Source organism: Aptenodytes forsteri, unplaced genomic scaffold (assembly GCF_000699145.1).
Source record: "Aptenodytes forsteri isolate BGI_AS27 unplaced genomic scaffold, ASM69914v1 Scaffold180, whole genome shotgun sequence".
Taxonomy (NCBI): Eukaryota; Metazoa; Chordata; class Aves; order Sphenisciformes; family Spheniscidae; genus Aptenodytes; species Aptenodytes forsteri.
The window spans coordinates 48,047-68,708 of NW_008795486.1; the positions used below are offsets into that span (position 1 = coordinate 48,047).

Here is a 20,662-nt window from a genome sequence, read left to right on the forward strand (position 1 = left end):
GGGAGAAATGTGTGTCTGCAGCATCACAGAAACTGCCATGCTCTGACAGAAATACTGGGGTCTGTGCTTGGCAAACCTCCTGCAGAAACTGATTTTACCCACCTCCGTCTCCCCATGAGGTGAAAGAACAGCATCCCCCACAGCTGAGACAGATAGCTATGTGGACTATGAGCTTCTCATTTCTATACTGGACTAGCTTCTTTCACTCTCTAATTGGCATAAAAAGGTGTGATAGTGGTAGGTGTAAAACAGATGTGGAATTACACAGGGAAGCTGGGAATCATGTAGAGGAGACACCAGGGTGTCTTCATTTTCTTGGGAGTCAGGAGGGCCAATCCACTGGGATCTGTGTGCCAAGATCACGTGGGGTATTTTTGATAGGGGGCTGAGAATTTGGGGTTCGCCTCGCGAATCTGCCCATGCGCTTGGCTGTAGCACAACACCTGATGTCCTCATTACTGCTTGCTTCATCAGGCCTCCCTTCTCTACCAAGTATTTTGCTATACATGAAGAAGCATGCTTTTGAAACTGGAAGTGGTTAAGCTCAATCTTGAGAAAATGATAAAAATTAAAGCACTTGTATGAAATTAGTGGTATTTTGTCACCTGGAATATTTGGACATAGTTCTACTCACACCGTATGGAAAAAATAGAGCTGAAATTTTGAGGAGCAAAGAAAGTGGAAAATAAAAAGACTGTATCATCGGAAGAATATTTAGAGGTCCTGGGGGGGGAAGTTTGATAGAAAGGATGTATCATTTTGTATTTGTGTTATTGTACAAATTGCAGTCCAGATGCTCCGGTATCGGGGCCAAGCATGCTGAGTGCTGTGCATTCAACTGCATATAATTTAGAGACAGCTCAAATCAAGTTGATAATTGACCAAGATAGCAGGGAGAGTGCACACAAAGGTGATGAGAGCTGTAGACACAAAAGGTCAGATCGCACGTATGTGAGCACTTCATGCATCTTCCTTTTTCCTCTCTGCATTAAAAAGGAAGAAAAAGTTTGAAGTAAAATATTCAGACGAGGAGGAGGATGAGGGGCCGGTCAGAGGGTAGTCACGGTAGGCTAGCTACTCTCCTGGTGATGCCAAAAGTAGTTTGGACAGTTGGATGACTGATCTCAGCATTTAAGCAAAATATGTGCTTGGCAAAACAACAGCCCCTGAGGTCAGCACGGAGATCATCTTAGGGCTGGCTGGAATCTGGATTGGAAAAGGACATGCGTTTGTGCTACAGATATATATATATATGTGCATACATACAGCTTTAGCTATCTGTCAGTGTTAAAAAGGGGTTTTGTGAAATACAACTGTAGAAATGCTGGAGTAAAGAGAGGGAAGCAGGATGCTTAATGCCTTGAGAGACAAAATAAAAGACCATCGGAGGGCTGAGTCTGTGGAAGGCTGAGAATTGAGAAGAAAAATATCAACATGGTGCAAAGCACAGCTAAACTCTAAGGTGAGCTGCCAAGTGAGGACAGCACAAAGACCTCCTCTTGCCTTCCAAAGGGAAGCTGGACACCGTCAAGAGTGCTGTACATCTCAGCTGGTGTGTTGCAATGCCAATGGGCACCACAATGGGTGACTGTACCTTGGCCCCGTGCACATCACGATAGCTACAGTTTCTCTGTTGAGACCCAGCATAAGCTGCCTGGGTTGAAGTCCATCAATGACCTCGCAGTGCCGATGGACTGCAGAAGTGGTAAGGGAAGAACAAAAGCAGTGCGAATTACTCAAACGGGAAATGGAGGCTCACACAGATTTCCTGTGGGATGCTCTGTGTTTACCTGCATGTTTAGTTGTCTTCAAGTGGTGCTTGTATAATTGGAGGAGAACTTAGTGGTGTTTTTTCTTTTGTGTTTGTTTTACTGAGGTGGCAGATTTCTTATTTAGAGCCTTCTTTATTTCTCATATTCCTAATTTTTAAAGGAAAACATGGCCTTTCTCTAGAATCTTTTATCTGAGGGGGTATCTGAGTGTTTTGTCAGCATCTCAAATGGCCTGTAATGCTCTGAAGCAGGCATATGTTTCATCTCATTAAACAGCTATCAAAATTGTGGTTCAGAAGCCAAGCCTGCTTGTCCTGGATTAGATGGGAATGAGCAGAGAGCATCTGGTACTGCTCAAGAAGCTGCTGCTGATGGTTCCTTTCTACAGAGCTTTGGTGGAAGAAGCATACAAGGACATATGAATGGTACAGTGGAGAAATCTTCTCTGGTAAAGTCAGTAACAAAACTACTCTTGGTTTCATTCAGATTAAGCTTCCATCCAAGCGATCTTCTTGTGAAACAGCTGGTTCTATGGCTTAGGCAGTGCTTTTCAGTGGTGTTCAACCAAATACAGCCATCAGCAATCATCCATGAACTGTAATCCAGCTCCAACCTACATTTGGAGCAACCTCATTTGCTGGAGTGGCAATAGCAAATGAGATACAAATTGCGGGGAGACTCCCATCCTCCAAACCCACAGCATGATGCAGTTTGTGTGCGAGCAGTAAGTGCACGAGCCTCATTTTATGTAATTTGCTGGAACCTCAAAAGGAAGTTAGTGCTCTCTATAGCACCAAACCCAAATTATATGCAACCACGATTCACATGACCAGCTGCCTGCACAATGGGAGAAGTTTCCAGACATTGTAAAACTCGCTTTTAAAACTGTGTTCTCTTAATGTTTTGGATCACATTTAAACCTTAAAATTGCCTTGATCTTTCTTCTCAGACATACTTGCTTGTCCAAATTGAGGATGAGGGCTGGTTTTCATAGACTTAGGAATGCAAGCGTTGTAATTTATGCTGAATTCTTCCTGTCTAGGAAAAACATCATATTTGGGAGAAATGTGTGTCTGCAGCATCACAGAAACTGCCATGCTCTGACAAAAATACTGAGGTCTGTGCTTGGCAAACCTCCTGCAGAAACTGATTTTACCCACCTCCGTCTCCCCATGAGGTGAAAGAACAGCATCCCCCACAGCTGAGACAGATAGCTATGTGGACTATGAGCTTCTCATTTCTATACTGGACTAGCTTCTTTCACTCTCTAATTGGCATAAAAAGGTGTGATAGTGGTAGGTGTAAAACAGATGTGGAATTACACAGGGAAGCTGGGAATCATGTAGAGGAGACACCAGGGTGTCTTCATTTTCTTGGGAGTCAGGAGGGCCAATCCACTGGGATCTGTGTGCCAAGATCACGTGGGGTATTTTTGATAGGGGGCTGAGAATTTGGGGTTCGCCTCGCGAATCTGCCCATGCGCTTGGCTGTAGCACAACACCTGATGTCCTCATTACTGCTTGCTTCATCAGGCCTCCCTTCTCTACCAAGTATTTTGCTATACATGAAGAGGCAAACAGTGAGCGCTTTGTGTTTTAAGTTCATCCAGGCAGGCACAGTCTTTTACTCTGCTGCATGCGTGTATGCATGCACCATGTGTCCCACCCCGTTTGGGACTCTGTGCTGCTCTATTGCTCCTAATAATTTCTCAGGATTTCTCCGTTTTTTTCCCCATTACACCAGGTTTTTCTGTAGCATGGCAGTCCTATTCTCCATGCTGTGATTTTACTCTTCTCTTTTACTGAAAGACACTGAAGCTTGTATTTAGACACTTCATGTATATAAAGATATTTGTGAATCTAGTCAAAACCAAAAGAAATGTCAGCCTCACTAAAGCCAAAGTAGTCGTCCCATTAGCTTGGCTAGAACTCCATGGGGATCTTAATACTGCTTTTGTGGGAAGAAGGAAGGCATTGAATTTGGCCCAGAATTTGAGTTTCTTAAAAAACCAGCTGTATCTTGTCACCTCTTACTTGGCATTAATTGTCTATCTCCACCTTTCCTATCAATAGAGCAATGATGCTATTTTTGACCATCTGCGAAGTCCATAGATCCTTCACAAAACCAGCCTGCCAAACCCGCTGTTCTTTGGGGAGGTTTGTCTAGCTCAGTTTTAAAAATCTGTTTTTCTCAATGCACCAGGAACTTGTTTGCAGACAAAACACGTATAATTTCTAGCATATGGATTTCTTTTTTTTTTTTTTCTTCTATGGAGGAAAAATTGCTGCCCTGGAGGCTGGTGAACTGTGGGAAATAATAGTAATGAGTTCTCTGCTAAATTCGGTGTAGAGCTGTACCCCTGCACTCTGAAATCACAGTGCAGGGTTTGAGGAGTTTTGCACTGAAGTTATTCCTATGGATTAAGGAATAAAACCCTGAAGACATTTGGCTTATGAGTTTTATTTATTGAGGTAAACCTCCTGTAACATGTGGGAACAGCATGGCTTTGCTTCTTCTTGCCTGTGACCCTGTCACATCTTGCCCGTCACATGCCCATCAGGGATGTCCTCATCAGGATGTTTACTTCTGTGAGATAAACTGTGCAGGGTCAGGTCCCTGGTCAGTAAGTATTCTGGCACAGGGACTTTGTCATGTTCCAGTTCTGCTCACTCTTACATTGATGTAAATCAAAAGTTGTAAGACAAGGTAAAAATGAGAATAATAATGGAAATATGTCCCTTTAATCCAGTGAAAGGAAGTTACTTGCACAAAGCAAAAGAGTTACTGGTAAAACCTCATTAATAGTAGGGACAACTCATGTTGTAATTGAATTAGTGGACCTCATTAAAGATGGTTCCCCAGGAACTGAAACAAACATGAAGTCGAGTTGCTTAACTATCTTTGTCTTGGAGGTTTTTTTAGCATTCCCAGGCTCTGTGGGAGAGGAAGGAACAACGATATGAAAGGATTAGAAATCTACAATTATATCACTTTGTAACAAAGGGGATGGCCAAGAGTGTGGGATTTTTCAGCTAGTGACTTTGAACCCAGAAAGAGGCATAGACACTGTGAGGAGAGTTTGTAAATCACAGTCAACAAAAGGTTTGCCTGGCAATAACTGCTGAGAAGGCACAGTGGGGAATCCTTCCAGGTTTCAGAGAAGACACGCTGAACGATGTCTTCTCCATACCCCAAAGCATCACGGGTTTGGGTTTTTTCCAAGCTTAAGAGCACAAACACATACAAATTAAAGGTAATAAGAAGCTACGAGACATTTAAAATGAGAAAATAAAGGATTACCCTTCCTATGTGCCTCCTTCCTTCTTTTTATGCAAATAATATTTTCAATACAGCTTTTCCAGGGTGGGGTGCAGTGCAGGACAGGGCCTGTGGCAGTCCATCCACGCCACAAGAGAAGCTTGAGTAGCTGAGAAGGAGCACTGTGAAGAGGGTTATCAAGTCAGCTGGAGCTGAGGAGGCCACAGTAGGATCTGACCTTTGTAGAAAAATCTTTCACAGTGTAGAAAATTGATGTTTTCTGCTGTTGCTCTCTGCTCCCCAGCCCCTGCGTGCAGTCTCTGTGGGGATTACTTTAGCTTCTGGCGCTGACCCCTTATGGGAGGAACTTTTGCTTGCAGATAGTCTAGTACATCCCGGCTGTAAAATTGGACAGGTGCAAATATCTATGGAAAACACATTACAGGAAAAATCTGTACGGAATAAGCTTATTAAGTTCCCTGACTATTAGGAATTCCCTAGCATGGCTATTAACATACTAATTATAAAGGAGAAGCGGATTAGCTGTGCCTGCTCTTGCAGCCTGCAGTGGTGATCCCTGTGTGTCTGTATTTCCCCCGTGTCCCCTTCCAGCACTCTGCTGTTTTCAGACTAGGAAGTTCCCTCTTCCAGGGACTGTTTCCAAAGGCTTGGGAGATGGTCACTGATCCTTGTTTACTCAGCTCAGAGACTGCCAGGCCAGGTTTCAATTGTGTGGATTACGGACTGTAGTCCCAAAGGCTGCCCGAGAACTGCGGTTTGAGTCCCGGCGTCATGGGGGTCAACGGCCTGGGGCTGTACAAACTGCATGAACCCCTTGGTCTGGTCATGCAAGCCACCCCACAGCCCTCCCTGTGCTGTGGCTGCTAGTTGCACTTGAGCACAGGGGTGTGGAAAGATGCAGTAAGCACTTTGCTCCAAAAAGATGCTGAGCAGCTGGAGGTGGTTTGAGCTGCAGTGGACTCTGCATGTTCTGCACTAGCTAAGGCCTCATTCAGCCCTTGATTAAGCCTCCACTGTCTTAACGACAGTTTCATGATACCCTAGGAACTACCATTTTGTGTCTTTGTTCCCACCTACAGAAGTAAGATCTATAATGAGTAAATTATAAGGCTAAGCCATGCTTGCATCCCTCCTGCTTGTATTCATCCCTGAGTGAAACACCCGCTTCTCACTGCTGGAGAGTTCAGGCAGTGATGAAACTAATCATTATCTGTGAATTGGCTTTGCCCTTTAGTTTCTAAAATAAGTGGCTTTTATGGGCTTGAGCTGCAAAGAGGGAGCTGCCACATAACAGACTTGGTTCTGTCAGCGATAAGAAAACAGAAGCGTGTGAGGTTCTTTGCAACAAGCCTTTTTCAGCACAAAACCCTCGTTTAGCCCCTATGTAGCGTGAAGCCTTGTGGGCAGCTGATATTTTTGCCTTTGTTTTTGGGTAGTGACATAGCATCTGCCCTCTCCATGACAACTCATTTCCCACACATTTAAAAATGAATCGGAGCACCTGGCTTTAGCTCTGCAGGGCTGTGGCTCACCATCTAATCATTAGACCTTTCAAGACCAGAAAAAGAGTGGTACAATATGGCTTTCAGGCAGTCTTTAAAAAAAAATCCAACCCTAAAAGCTTTAATCTTAAACATAGCAATACCTCAGGAAATTCCAGCTTTTGATCTGGGGCAGAATGTGTTTCCAAATTCATTTCACGCTGGGCTGTTTCAGTGAATATAACCACTTCACCCAGGGGTCCTACTCCTAGACCTTCCAAGAAACTTCAGAAAGCAGCCTTCAAAGTTAGGCCAGGCAATTTCTGCTCTGCTCCCAGCCCTGCCACAGAGCCACTGTATGATGGACCAGCTCTGTACTTAAAAGTGTTTTGGAGATTTAACTGGTTGTGAAGGCAGCAAGTTCCTCATCGCATGTAGTTGCAGTCGCTCCAGTATGAAGATGCTTACACTGGTATAGCTCATTCGCATGCAGGAAGCGCAAAAGTGCAGTGAGCTAGAGATGCCATATATTATTACAACCATGCTTACCCTTGGACCTTTAACAGCATAACTGTGGTTGTGTTTAAATAGTTTAATCTGCTCTCGCAATCCAAAAACATGCATCCATGTGCACAGATCTCCAGAATGCTTCAGATTCAAGTTCAGAGTCTTGAGTTTGCCGTGTCTTGAAATAGTGGGTTTACACTGGAGAGTGGACTCCTGGCACTACGCAGACCTAAAAACTAGCCAGAATTTAAGCACCAAGCAGAGTTGTGCCCAAGGCATGCACAAATGTCCCTCCCAGCCCAAGTTACACAGACAAACCGCTCTACAACCCCATGCTCCCTTTTGACCCTATTCAATCTTATTAATTATTACATTAATTCCCAATACCACTTCAAGAGGCTTCCCAGCACACTGCTTGAATGCTTTTCAGCCTGGTGAGTTCCTCCCACAAAGGGAGAAGAAAAGCCCAGCAGGACTGGAGGGCAAGTGCCCAAATACAAGTGCTTCACCTTCCTGGCAGCTGTAACTCCATCACAGCTCTCACACTGCCCCTGGGTAAAGGGAAGCTGGATGCTCCTGGCCATGCTGGGTTGTAGGAGATGTCATTCAGGCAGAGCCCAACCCACTGGAAAAAAAAAAAGGGGGTTACTAGTGGGCATGCAGACTGCTGTTGCTGTAAGGCGTCATGGTATTATTTTGAATAGAAATGAGTTGAAATATAGAAATTTATGCTTGTATTGGATGTGTGATCATTTGATGAAATATTGAAACTTTTCACTATTTTAGTGGGTGGAAAATAACTGAAAGGCCTTTTTTTCCTATTGAAAAAGTACCCGAAGAAGATTTTTAGTGGTTGGGGGCAGCAATGCCTAGGATACTGCATTTCTGCCTTTTCTATCCCTTTCTCTTTTAGAAGAGTAACTGCCACTGGTTTACTTTTTTTGCTGAGCTTCATTTCTGTTCCAGGGGATGAGCGGGGCTCAGGTCTGTGACCCTGATCAGCCAACCTGTGATGTGACTCTCTCTAGACAAGCAAGTGGAGTATTTAGTGCCAAATACTTCTGTCTCCCATTATCTATCCTCCATGTTCAAAGGTCGCAGGAAGTAAATGGTTTGAAATTGTATCTTTTCTTTTCCATTCATTGCAGATAAACTGCCACATTCGCAGTAGCTGTATTTTCCCTGCTGTGATACAATATTGTCAGTGTAAAGCCAATTACTGATGTAGAGCTGATGTCCAGTGTTGATCTTAGTCTGCTATTTCAGAAGTTTCCAATCTGGAGAATACAGATGGTTGCAAGTTTTCTGATGAGAATGTGTTGGGTTTTATTTTTAAATTCAGAAATGATGACTCACAAAAACTCAAACTTTATCTTGTGGGAACGTACCAGTTCTGCTATGAAACTCATTTGGGGGAAGGCTTCTCAGGTCAGGTCCAGGAAGGAAATTTGGGTCAGAAATGTCAGGCACTTCAGCAGAACCAGCCATGTCCTGGGTACAACATTCACCAATGACCGCAGAGACCTTGATGCCATTTCTGGGTTTGACAGCAAAAGCTTGACCTCCTGCCTCCCAGGCAACTGCTGATTCCTTGTCTGCTGGCTAGAAGAGGAATGATTTCTCTCTGCCATGTTCTTGCATCAAAGATTTGGAAAATACTTGGCTCTATCCTGATACAGAGCAGAAAAAAACTATGAAAATGCTTGTGGGATAAAGATTGTTTTCTTCTCAGATGTCCTGAATATCTTCTCTGAAATACATGAAGACTTTCTTTTTTTTAAATTTGCGCTAGTGCACAATTTAGTAATAAAAGAGGTGTCACACTATATACAAAGCATGGATCTGGCAAACAGGAGAATCAGTTTCAGTCTTTTCCTCTATCCTGTCACAGGTTACTTGGTGTTGCTGATAGTTTGACAAACATTTTCACCAGCAGCCGCACCACTGACAAGTGAGTGGCTCTTCCAGTGGTCCATTCCCACGGCTGTATGTCCCCAGTGGCTGTGCCCAGGTTTGCCAGTGTCTGTAGAGCCATCTATGGTGTATCATCAGCCAGGGGAGCTGCTCCAAGCTCAAATGACCTGGTTATTTTTAATCCAGGTACTTCTTCTCGCTGATTAACCATGTGACTGCACACATGCTTGTGCTGGCACAACTGTTGGGATGGCACGGGGACAGGAACAAGCAACAGGAGGTGAGGGAAGGCTGCCAAAACCAAGTTCATCGAGATGTGTCCTCAGTTTTTTCTTGTGCAACATTAATAACAGTTATTTGTCATAGAAAAACACTAAATCCATGGAATAAAATAGCAGTTTAGCAGCTATGTAGTCATAAAGCTGCTCATTAGGATTTTTTCAAGCATTGGTCTGTGTGCTTGAGTAGAAGTAGTCCAATAATTACTGGTTTTGAATATTTACTGCCAGCTGTTCAACAAGATATGAATCAGTTGGTTAGTTATGGGTGAAGTTTTCATTAGGATCTAAGCTCCTTAGATGCTTCTAAAAATGTTTTCTTCTATCCTGCTGTCTAATCTGCTATCAGCATAGCAGAAATCCCATTAATTAAGGACTAAGACCTTTTATAATCTTCTTCCCAGACTGCAGAATGCATTTACCGTTGCTGTTCATCGGGCTGAGTCCAGTGCAGGGTGCTGCTGGCCGTCTGGAGCATCAGCCCCTTCATGCACGGGAGCAGGACACGCTCAGGCTTCTGCCTAGGAAGGATGAAATTGTCCTGTAAGAGCAGGGATATCCCACGCAAGCTAACATTTGAGCTTCAGCTGTGGGCCAGTGTCAGCTACTTAATAAGACTTGTGCCACTCTGTGTGCTCCTTGAATTAAAAAAAAAAAAGGTTTGGCACTGAGAAAGCATCCTACATGTCAAGTCTGTCTTCTGTGCTGCTAATATGCCATTAATACACATTGTGTCTGGTGGAAAACTAGAAGGTAACTGAAGTTGGTGAGTTGGGTATGCTATGATGAGTTGATGAGTTGATGAGTTGGGTACACTATTCAGTATCCAAATCTAAACCTCTCATGTGATTTGTAAAGGATTGTGAGAGCTGGGCTTTCAGGAAGGCCATTGAAACTTGTAGGCGAGAGCTAATTAAGTAATGTCAGAGCATAAAGTGAAAGAAACCCTAAGGATGTATACACTATAAGGATTTATACACTACAGAGACCAACCAAATTCAAATGGCAGAAGAGTGTGAATCATCAAAGCCCTGCTAGCGCAAGGGACTGCTAATCCAGAAGCTGTAGGGTCGGGGTGGTCCAAGCCCTGCACTCCCTGCAGCCAAGGACTGCCTCCAGGGCCTCGGGGGCTGCCTGCTGTTGCTTGCTTTCCTCTTGGATATCCTATCCGGTAGTGCATATCGTGCTGTTTGAACGTGCCTTCCTCTTTTCTTCCTAGGGAATGGCTTTTACACTTGAAGAGAGGCTGCAGCTGGGAATTCACGGCCTCCTTCCTCCTTGCTTCTTGAGCCAAGATGTTCAAGTCCTCCGTGTTATGAAAAACTACGAGAACAAATCTAATGATCTAGACAAGTATGTAAAAAACATCTTATTTATTCCTCCCTCCCCCTTTAATTTTCAGTTCTTTAAAGCCCCTGGGAAGGCTTGAGGATCCTGCTTCAAGGCACACAGGTTTCCTTCAGAGTCACTTTTTTCCCCCTGTCCATACTCTCCAGCACCAGGAGCGTTTATTCTGGCCTGTGTGCTGTCAGCTCAGTTACATGCCATCCCAGTCCCAAAATAGCACTGGTACTGCTTTTTTCTACCGCCACATTGCTGGAGACCTCTGGTATTAGCCTGGCAATTCACTATACTTTGGGTACAAGTACATGATGAAAAGGCAGTCCCTGCCCAGAGCACTGGAGATAGAGTGAACACATGTAGTGCATGTACCTGTCTGTGTGCTCATCAATACATTCACTAAAATACTGGCTGGAAGAACAGAAAGAACCTGCCAACTGGTAGGAAAAAAAACCAACAAAACAGAAGCAATGCTGTGTAATGACTAATCTTTCTGTCCCTGAGCTTGCATTGTGTCCAGTATTGTTCATCTGGGTTATTGATGGAAGATGGTGTTTGACTTCTGTCATGACGGATGGTAGGGTTTGCATCTCCATCTGACTCAGTTGTTATTGATCTGGGGACTGAGGCAGCAGGACTCTTCCCCTGTAGAGCAACTCCGTTGCATTAGCTTTTCTGTGTCACAAATGCATGTGTCAATCTTGCAGATTGCATATTGTGGGCAGCATGTGATGCCTTTTTGAAGCCACGCTGCAAGATTGGGCGCTGAACACAAAAGGGAGTTCATCATTATGTTCATACAAGTTTCTCAGACAGAAAATCATTTGCAATCTCTCTTTAATTTTTGAGTTTTTCATTTTTCTGGCTTCAAATTGACAAATTCAATCTTAGCCAATGAAGCATTTTCAGGAAAGGAAAATCTTTGGACAAATGTAACATATTCTAAGTCACTAAGTGGTCATATAAACCCGGTGATGCACGTGTAAGTCTGGACAACACTAAGAATACAAAGTTGACTTAACATTTTCATTTTCTAAATGAATATTTTTGTCTTTTTTTTTTTCCAAATATGGGATTTAACTATCCTTCTGTGTTTGGTGATTAAGTAATTGAGGATGCGGGATAGTGGAGAGAGAGATTTTGTGGAAATATTTTAGGAAAGAATGCTTTGAAATTTGCAAATTAATATTTGCACATATGCATATTTCAACTTATAGATTGCATAATAGATTTTGATAATAAAGATGATGTCCGGCTCTGTCCCAGGTAGCCCTGAAGACTACTTTTTACCTTTTCCATTGCATTTGTTTTTAATGCAAATTCCGAAATTCTGAGGGCATGCATGGGTCTGACTTCCAGCTCTACTGAGTCTTTGTGAGCTGTCGGTGAGGATGGTGGAGCCGGTCAGGTCCTCTGGGAAATTTGCTCCAAGCATCTGCTCACGATGCAGCATTGAGGAGTGTCAGGGCTTGGGCGAACTAAGTACGTACTGAGTGAGCCAGCTACTGCTTTTTATGAAACTGCCAACATCCGTAAATACTGATACGTATCTATTTTATTTTACTTTTAAGGTACATTGTCCTTATGACATTACAAGACAGGAATGAGAAGCTTTTTTATCGAGTGCTGACCTCCGACATCGAGAGATTCATGCCCATCGTTTACACCCCAACGGTTGGCCTCGCTTGTCAGCAGTATGGTTTGGCTTTCAGGAGACCACGGTGAGTGAAGAGACTGTTCTTGCCCCTTTTTTTAATTTCACGTGAATGTTTCTTTTGTATGGACAGTCCATCTTTATGTGGGTGGCCCGAAGCATCTAAAACTTGATCCCTCATCAAAAGATGGACCAGCAAGCAGCTTCACGTGTGTACATTTGATGATGAGCTGGGGAGTCGAGAATAGCTCTTCCTTCTTCCTATGAACAGCAAACAGAGTGGTTTTGTTCTCAAACAGTACTGTACAGTCTGTGCAACTTAGCTCCAAATGGCTCTCTGAACTTATGGCTGCACCCCTCCCCATCTGCTGTCTCAGGAGCACTGAGTGCCTTCTACAGTGCTGGTGTTTGAGTAATTGTTGGATTTTGGATACGTTGTGCTGATACTGAACTTTTGTATGGACTTCCACAAACCACCCCGCAAGAATCATTTTCTGAGGAGATGATGCTCTGCATCAGTGCCTTCCTCGCTGCTCAGAACAGTTACTGTGTAAATTCATGCAACATTAAACACTGTGTACCGTGTTGGAAGGCCCTGTTCTCCATAATTCTTTTTAATGATTAATGTTTTGATAAAATCCTCATTAGCATTCTGAAATACATTTTAGCCCTAGCCTGAAAATTCAATGGTAAGGTTCAGTTTTCTTTGCAAGCTTTTTATTTTTTTGTCCTTGAAATGTACCAGTAGGCAGATAAACATTTTAGTTTTTGCTATAGAAATAGGCAAAGTAAAGGAATGGAATAATACCATTTTAAAAGCATTGCACAAGCATGAGGTTTAATTGCAGTTTCAGCTGAGAGTAGTGTGATAGGTGGGGAAACTGAAGCAAGTTCTACTGACTGACTCAAGGTCACAGGGGGACCCTGAGGCAGACCTCGAAGATGTAAGGGCTGTGTAGACAGATAATGATTAACATATTATGGATAAGATTATCTTGGCAAACACGCTTGCATCCTGCTTGTCATCAAAATTTCTGTTAAAGCCACTGTATTCTTTCACGTGAGCTGCTCCTCAAGATTGCTTTTTGGCTTGTGTCTACCCCAGGTAATTGTGTTCTGTTCCCTGATACCCAACTTCTAGATCTGCTGGGCTATGGTGAAGTCATTCATCCAGTCAAGCCTTGATCATACCCCCTCTTCCTCCTCAGTGTGTATGAGGAAACCAGAGAAGGAATTGTTCTTTGTACAGGGGGAGGACACTTAGTTCTTCTGGGCAGGGGAAAAGGTAGCAGAGATAAGAGAGCCCAGACTCTGTCCCCGGGTGTTGAGCTGCGAGCACTGTCAAGCAGGGAAGAGCACACTGCTGGTTCTCGGCTAATCAAGATTCACAGCAGGCAATTCCTGCTGCACAGCCACTGTGTCTCTGCCTTCAGTCTGCCTCCCCCCCCCCCCCCCCCCCCCCCCCCCCGGAGGACACTTAGTTCTTCTGGGCAGGGGAAAAGGTAGCAGAGATAAGAGAGCCCAGACTCTGTCCCCGGGTGTTGAGCTGCGAGCACTGTCAAGCAGGGAAGAGCACACTGCTGGTTCTCGGCTAATCAAGATTCACAGCAGGCAATTCCTGCTGCACAGCCACTGTGTCTCTGCCTTCAGTCTGCCTTTACCTTGCAAGAAGTTCAAACAATATTTGGGAGCTTCACCCCTTTTATTTTTCATCCCTGTTATCCTCAGGAATGCAGGGGTGTCTTTCCATATACCGGACTCTTTCTGCAGTTGTTGCTTTTGGAGAATTCCCCTTCCTGTAACTCACTTCTTTCTCATGTTTTAAACACACAGTATTTTACCAATGTGGTAAGAACATCTGTTCTCGTAGTCTGACAGTTTTGCTGTTGAACTTGGGCTTGGAGCTGTTCTGGATTCCAGCCCGTGGCTTCCGCAGGAAAGGGTAAATTATCATGCCCTTAGTACACTGAATTTCCTATGACAGGGAGTTTGTTTCTCTGAAGATGTAGAGCGAATTTCAGCCTACCTCAGATTTGGTTTTAATCAAGGTTGTTTTAGCAAAAGAGTGGGTTTGTTCCATAAAGAAAAGAGCTATTATATGATGTAAAGTGATGAGATTAAAATGAGAAGTATTCATACATGCTTTTTTTGTAGATCTGACTTGTATTGTCTTGCAGTATATATTTTCTCTCCTGGAGCATATTATGTATATAAGGGTTGTCAAGCATTGGAACAGGCTGCCCAGGGAAGTGGTTGAGTCACCATCCCTGGAGGTATTTAAAAGACGTGTAGACATAGCGCTTAGGGACATGGTTTAGTGGCGGACTTGGCAGTGCTAGGTTAATGGTTGGACTTGATCTTAAGGGTCTTTTCCAACCTAAACGATTCTATGATTCTGTGTACATCAGGAGCCAGCCTGTAAGACACTTGTTCAGGGTAGGATGCCAACACTTTCTACTAAAATCATTGGGACCTGCAGATTTGGGGAGCTCAGGAATTAAGATCTAAGTTTATATTTCTAGCTCTTCCCATGTTTGTTATCCTAAGCTGCACTGACAGTCTGAAAAGGTGATTCTTCTAACCTAATTGTATTTCTATCAGAAGGTTTTTCAAACAAAATGACACCCACGTAAATATATTTCACTGTTGTTTTAGGGAGAACATAGCACCTAGAACTGGAGAGGATGTCCAAGCCATTCAGTTTAGCTCTGTTGTCACAGGAAGCCTTATCATATAATCCTGTTCATTAACTGATTATGTTTTATTTTAAATCTGCAATAAAGCTGCCCTACATAGCCCATTCCAGTACTTAACTCTCATATAAGTAGAAAGTGGTTTTCCCCTAGTATATAACATAAATGTTCTTTGCCAATGTCATCCTCTCTACAGTAGTCTTTTCAGGGTAGAAAACTGGGATCATGCTCAGCCTGGTGGTTTTCTTGCCTGTAGTTCTTGCTGTTCTGTCCAGGTTGTCCCACTCTGGAGTCTCCTGTTTGGCTACATTTCTCCTGAAATGAACCACAGAAGGGTGAGCAGTGAGCACTGCTTTGCCATGGAGGACTGGCAGTGCCGAGGGGACCAGAGCAGTTAGCTTTTAGCTTTTGCTAACACGTCCCAGCGTGCCCTCGCCTTTGAGTGGTCTGGTTGCTGTAATTCGTTTTGTCATCTTCTCCCTCTGAATCTTTTCTTTAACACGATTACCCCACCAGATATGTGCCACTCCATAATTGTGCTTAGCATTTCTCCTCACCACGTGTCCTGCTGTGAACTCTGTCCTGTTGGTTTTGGGTCATCTCTCCAGTGATTCAAAGTCTTTCTAAACCTGTCCTCCGGAGTGCCGCGCCTCTCAGCCCAACTCTTTGGGCAACGGGGAACTGGTTTGAATGTTTGCTGCAGCAATTACCTTTTCATCCAAACTGTCACATTTAATGCTGTTGATCAGGCAGGGAAGATGAGATACCTCAGTTTTAAAACACCACATGGTGCTCCAACATGGATGGATGTGCACATATAGTACAGCTTATGGTGAGGAGGGAAGTCTACAGAATATTATGCAGTCTTTCTGCAGCCACAGCAACAGCAGTTAGTGACCTGTGGACACAATAAACTTCTTCCCTGTGTTGAGCTCTTTCTCAGCCCCATTAGTACTTGGCTTTATATTTGAAGGTTGAGCCTGGAAAGATTAAAGCACAAGTAACTTGCTTACAAAGCAATTCTTGTACAAGAGCATCTGAAAATAGTCCTATGAGGTCCGGCAGGGCTTCTCTCATCAGAATGCATTTATCAGTGTTCGCATGGCTGCAGATTTTGTTTGCCAGATACTACTGTCATAATTGCAGGGCTCAATGCCTTTTTTACCTTTCCTGGTCTCTATGTACAAATTCTTAAGGGTGGACTTTTTACCTGCACTTCTGTGGGGCTGGTGTCCAGAGTTCTCCTCCCAGGTCAGGGCTCCGGCATCCTCTCTGCCAGCAGATTTATCTGCTCCAAATGGGATCAGACATCTGCTGTTCTTTCCTTTCGAAAAGCTACACAACCAGCAGTCTTAAAACACAGGTTTTCTCTGTTTACCAGTAGAAAAGAACTACTGGGAAAAAAAGACTTGCAAACATGCAGCTCTTGGCACACTCATCTATGATGCCCATAGTCTCCCCCTTCTGCTGGTGGGCCAGGCAGAGCTCCTGTACCCCAACAGGTTCCTGTCTCTTCCCCAAAATCCTACTGCCTTTCTCTTCAGGAGTCACTTTAAATTCTCCAAGCAGGCTTTTCTTTTTCTGTGGCCTCAGACTTTTTCCTATGTGCTGAAAACTCAGGTTTTTAGAACAACTGGAAGAGAGGTGGAACCATCAAACTATTAAAAATTACATTCTGGCACTGTCCCCTAAGATCTCTGAAGTTTTTACTGGAAGGTGTCTATGTTGAATAACATTTTTCCTATCTTGTTTTCCAGACAGCTCCCTGCTGAGTTACCAATATTTGTTTATTCAAAGTCATGCAATAAGCATTAAAATCTTCGGGCCAAAGGACAGTGTCATTTTATATTTTGTATTTTTAAATTTTAAAAATAGAAATTATTGTATAATCCATAAGTACAGGTTGAAATACCAAGCAATTTCACCTCTGTCACGCTTATGCTAAGGACCTTGTCAAAATCTCTGTCTTCCGCGATCAGACTACATTAAATAATCACAAGAGAAGAGCAACTGTGTCCAAAGAGAAGTCTTCCTAGCCACAGATCCTGTCTGCAGCAGTGGCCAGGACCAGGTACTTCAGGAGGAGACTAAGACTAGGGTAGGCAAATATGCTCATTTCTTGGGGGGCTTCTCAGGTTATGCTCCTCCACAGTTTGTGTCTCAGGGTCTTGTGGTTGTAGTTTTGTTACAAAAAATCTGCTGCCACATTTGTCTTCACAAGTTCTGGAACAATTGTGAGGGGACCCAGATGTATTCACGTTGTCAAGGCCAAAGTATATTGCTGGAAACAGTGTCCCAAGGTGACAAGGTTTGAATCATGTATAGGTGTAATTCCTGATGCTCAAGGGTGGCCCAGACTTAAGGGAGATTTCTTGCAGAGTTTTACAGGTTCAGATCCTATGGCTGAAATACACAGCTTTGCAGTCTCTCTCCTGCGATCCATCCCTGGTTATTCACTCCTCCTTTCCACCACCCTTGTGCCTGCACAGATGTCCATGCATCTGTGCAATGATCTGGTTCAGGAATAAATGTGGGTAGATCCAAGTCTTTTTTGGGCCAGACTAGTGGTAATCCAGATAGCCAGTTCACCGCCAGCTGCAACAGGAGTTGTGCTGACATGGTGAAAGGGATGTGCAGAAGCAGGAGCAAGCTGCTGAAGGCACAGGGAGGACAGGTTTGCTTATGTTCAGCAGCAGTGATGACATAATTGTAGCTTCAAGCAAAGGCCAGGTTACCCTAGGTATTAAGGAACACGGGCCTTGGAAGTGTTTGCTTTTCAAAGCCTGGGGATTCTTCATCCTCATCAGAAATTTGGTAGGGGGAAGGAATGAAGTGTAACAGAGCAGGGTTTGCAACTTTCTGAGACACTAAAAGAGGGAAGGAGGAACTTTCATTCTTTGATCTCATTAATAGTCACCGTTATCTTAGGAAATGCTTCCACCAGCCCTAAAAGCTTTGAAACTGTGATTGAGAGTCCTTTTTGCTTTAGAGTGAAGATACAAAGTCCTCTACGAAGAAAAGTGCATAGTAGTATTGTGATCCTTTTTCCTTTTTTGCTGTTTTCTTTTTTTTTCCAATGTAAAATGTACTTAATTAATATCATGGGGGTCCTTATGCAGCACAGGACAGAACATGTGCAATGCTATTTAAAAGGTATTTTTTAAGCTGGAGGTTCTCTTTTAATTGCAACAGTATCCTTGGAAAGAGACCTTATACTTTTTCACAAAGAGAAAGCAGAGAGGGAACTTACCTCAGGGCATGGAATCAGGGTTTTATTTCTTCTGTGATAGTGAGGGATAGTTTATTACAGTGGCATAAGACCACAGTCTCTTGAGACACTGGGTAATTCATGAGCATACTGGTATTTGAAAATATAAAGTTGTCAGCTGCTCTGCAAAAGCTTTTGGCATCCTCTGAGAGCAGGACTGGAACCAGTTGGTGCGTCACCATCGGAGGAGAGCTATGGGGACAGACAAAACTTGCTTAAGTTCACTCTCCTTTTCTGGAGACATAAATATCCTTGAGGACTGATTGCAGAACAATGTGAAACATTTTGGGGTGAAGCTGAACCTGGAGAATGAAAGCTAACAGGATGCAGATGGTGCGAAAATCAAGTCTGACAGAATAATGATCTGTGTGTCTGATGAAAAATGAGCAAGTGGAACATCAGTCAATCTACAGAATTGTCTTGTCAACAGATCTGGCTCTGCTGAGGCTTTTTTTTTTAATGGTGTTGCGCAGTCTGAGCAGCAGGAGAGAAAGTTACCTGCCATTTCTAGACACTTTAAACCCAAACCAAATGGAAATTAGAACAAAGATCTAAATCCCATAGATTTGTCCCTAACCACAAAACTGTCTGCACTCCCTCTTCTGTAAAACAGTGGAGACCAAAAGTGAGTGGGAAGACTGAAGTTTGGATTATTGTCCTGAAAATTGTACTTTGAAACCCCTTTAGGCAATCTCTACTTCTTGCAAAAACACTGTCATAACTTCTCTTGTTGCCACCAGCCTGGTTCATCCTTCTTCCAGAAGCAGCTGAAGTCAGTGTAAGAGAAGATGAATGTGTTTCATGATCTGTATTTAGATAACATCACTACGAGCAGACTGGTCTTGTAACAAACTGAAGGGGGGCATCTGTGGAAAGTATCATGGGCATAGTATGTAGTCAGGAACACGTTGGTAGGGGATATAGGTGGGAGATAGTCATAGAATGGTTTGGGTTGGAAGGAACCCTTAAAGGTCATCTAGTCCAATCCCTCCTGCAACGAGCAGGGACATCTTCAACTAGATCAGGTTGCTCAGAGCCCCGTCCAACCTTACCTTGAATGTTTCCAGGGATGGAGCATCTACCATCTCTCTGGGCAACCTGTGCCAGTGTTTCACCACCCTCAGCGTAAAAAATTTCTTCCTTATATCTAGTTCTAGTTATGGGGCCAGGAATTATGGAATGAGGAGGAGAAGACCATGGCTAGAGTAGGTGAGAAGGAAGCAGTTAGCACAGAGGGAGCCCAGGGCTGCTGAGAACGGCTCAGCCTGTCTGGAAACCTCTGCTGAGAGGTGGCAGAGTGGTTCAAGGGTTCCCGCTGCTCCCTCTGTGCTGACCCCACTTTTTCCAGGCAAGTCATTTCAGCATGCTGTACCCCCATCCTTGTCCCTTCTCTGTTCCCCCTTCAGTTAAGTGGTTCTCAAAACGAGGAGAGGAGCACAGATTGGCTCCTGGGTGTACTGAGAGAAGAGCTGGTGTATCAGCCGTGATCTGAGGTACTGTGAAGACTGGGGGAATAGGATGGACACTGTTGGGCCTTTGAGGCTGTACCAGGGTTATTAAATTGGGGTGGGAGTGAAAAAGGACCTAGATCCTTTTTTTTTCTAATTTTTCTCATTAGAAAAACAGTCAGTGCTCCTCCTTCCATATCTCCAGTCTTCTCTCTCTCTCTCTTACTTTTCCTGAGCAAAATGTACGTGCAATGGCTCTAACACTCAAGAGAAACTTCCATGGGCATGAGGTAAAATCTCAGGCCCACTGAAGTTAACAGCAAAGTCTGACATTAATTTATGAAGGTCAAGCTTTCCCCTGCTGTCAGAGGTGATTTAGGTTTAAGTCTGTTGAAATTCCCTGATTTACCAGGAGAAGCTCAAAGGAAGAGGTGGAGTTGGCCAAAAGAAAGAGGTTGACCTGGTGAAGGAAATTCAAGAGGATGTGTTTGCATTTAATCTGGCATAAATCTATGCTGCTGCCACAAGGAACAACCCCACCTTAAACAAAAAATGCCAAAGACAGAGAGGAGAGAGGAGAATTATTTAGAATAATGAATACCAGGATGTAAATTGGAGGGGAAATAACACCAGCTATCATGAAAACCTTGGACAGCAATATCTATTGGGCTGTGGGACAGCCTCTCATGGACTATGCATCATGACTTGGGGACATTTTTTATGAGGAGCAATCCTCCTTTTTAACTGTTTAGTTTATGGAATATTTATATTAATAAATGATACATTTTTATGATATAATTTATATTGACTTTTATATGCTACTGCAAGGTAACTGTGAGATGCTGTCTCATGTTGCTGTATAACGGCTGTGTCAGAGCTAGCAAGCTAGCACCCTTACCCTCTAATAACAGGGCATCCATTTCTGAAAGAGAAGAGAAATCAATAGGCAGCATAAAGAGCTGTTTTGCGTTTGCCAAAGACTTCCCCAACAGGTCTGCGCAGAGTGAGGGCTTCTGTGCTTTGATAC

At 43.6% G+C, this 20,662-nt stretch overlaps 1 protein-coding gene across 5 annotated transcripts in view; it reads left to right on the forward strand.

Moving 5' to 3' along the window:
• Positions 1-2,103: 2,103 nt before the first annotated feature.
• ME3 (malic enzyme 3) overlaps positions 2,104-20,662 on the forward strand; it is a 70,721-nt gene continuing 52,162 nt past the window's right edge. For 2 of the 5 annotated variants that reach the window (XM_009281308.2, XM_009281311.2), the window contains exons 1-3: positions 2,108-2,220; positions 10,451-10,584; positions 12,144-12,293. In XM_009281308.2, coding sequence (XP_009279583.1) covers positions 2,191-2,220; positions 10,451-10,584; positions 12,144-12,293 — 314 coding nt within the window. In that variant the 5' untranslated portion in view covers positions 2,108-2,190. Of the gene's footprint in view, positions 2,226-10,450; positions 10,585-12,143; positions 12,294-20,662 lie in introns of all 5 variants that reach the window. The other 3 variants (XM_009281312.2, XM_009281309.2, XM_009281310.2) reach the window with 3 other exon arrangements.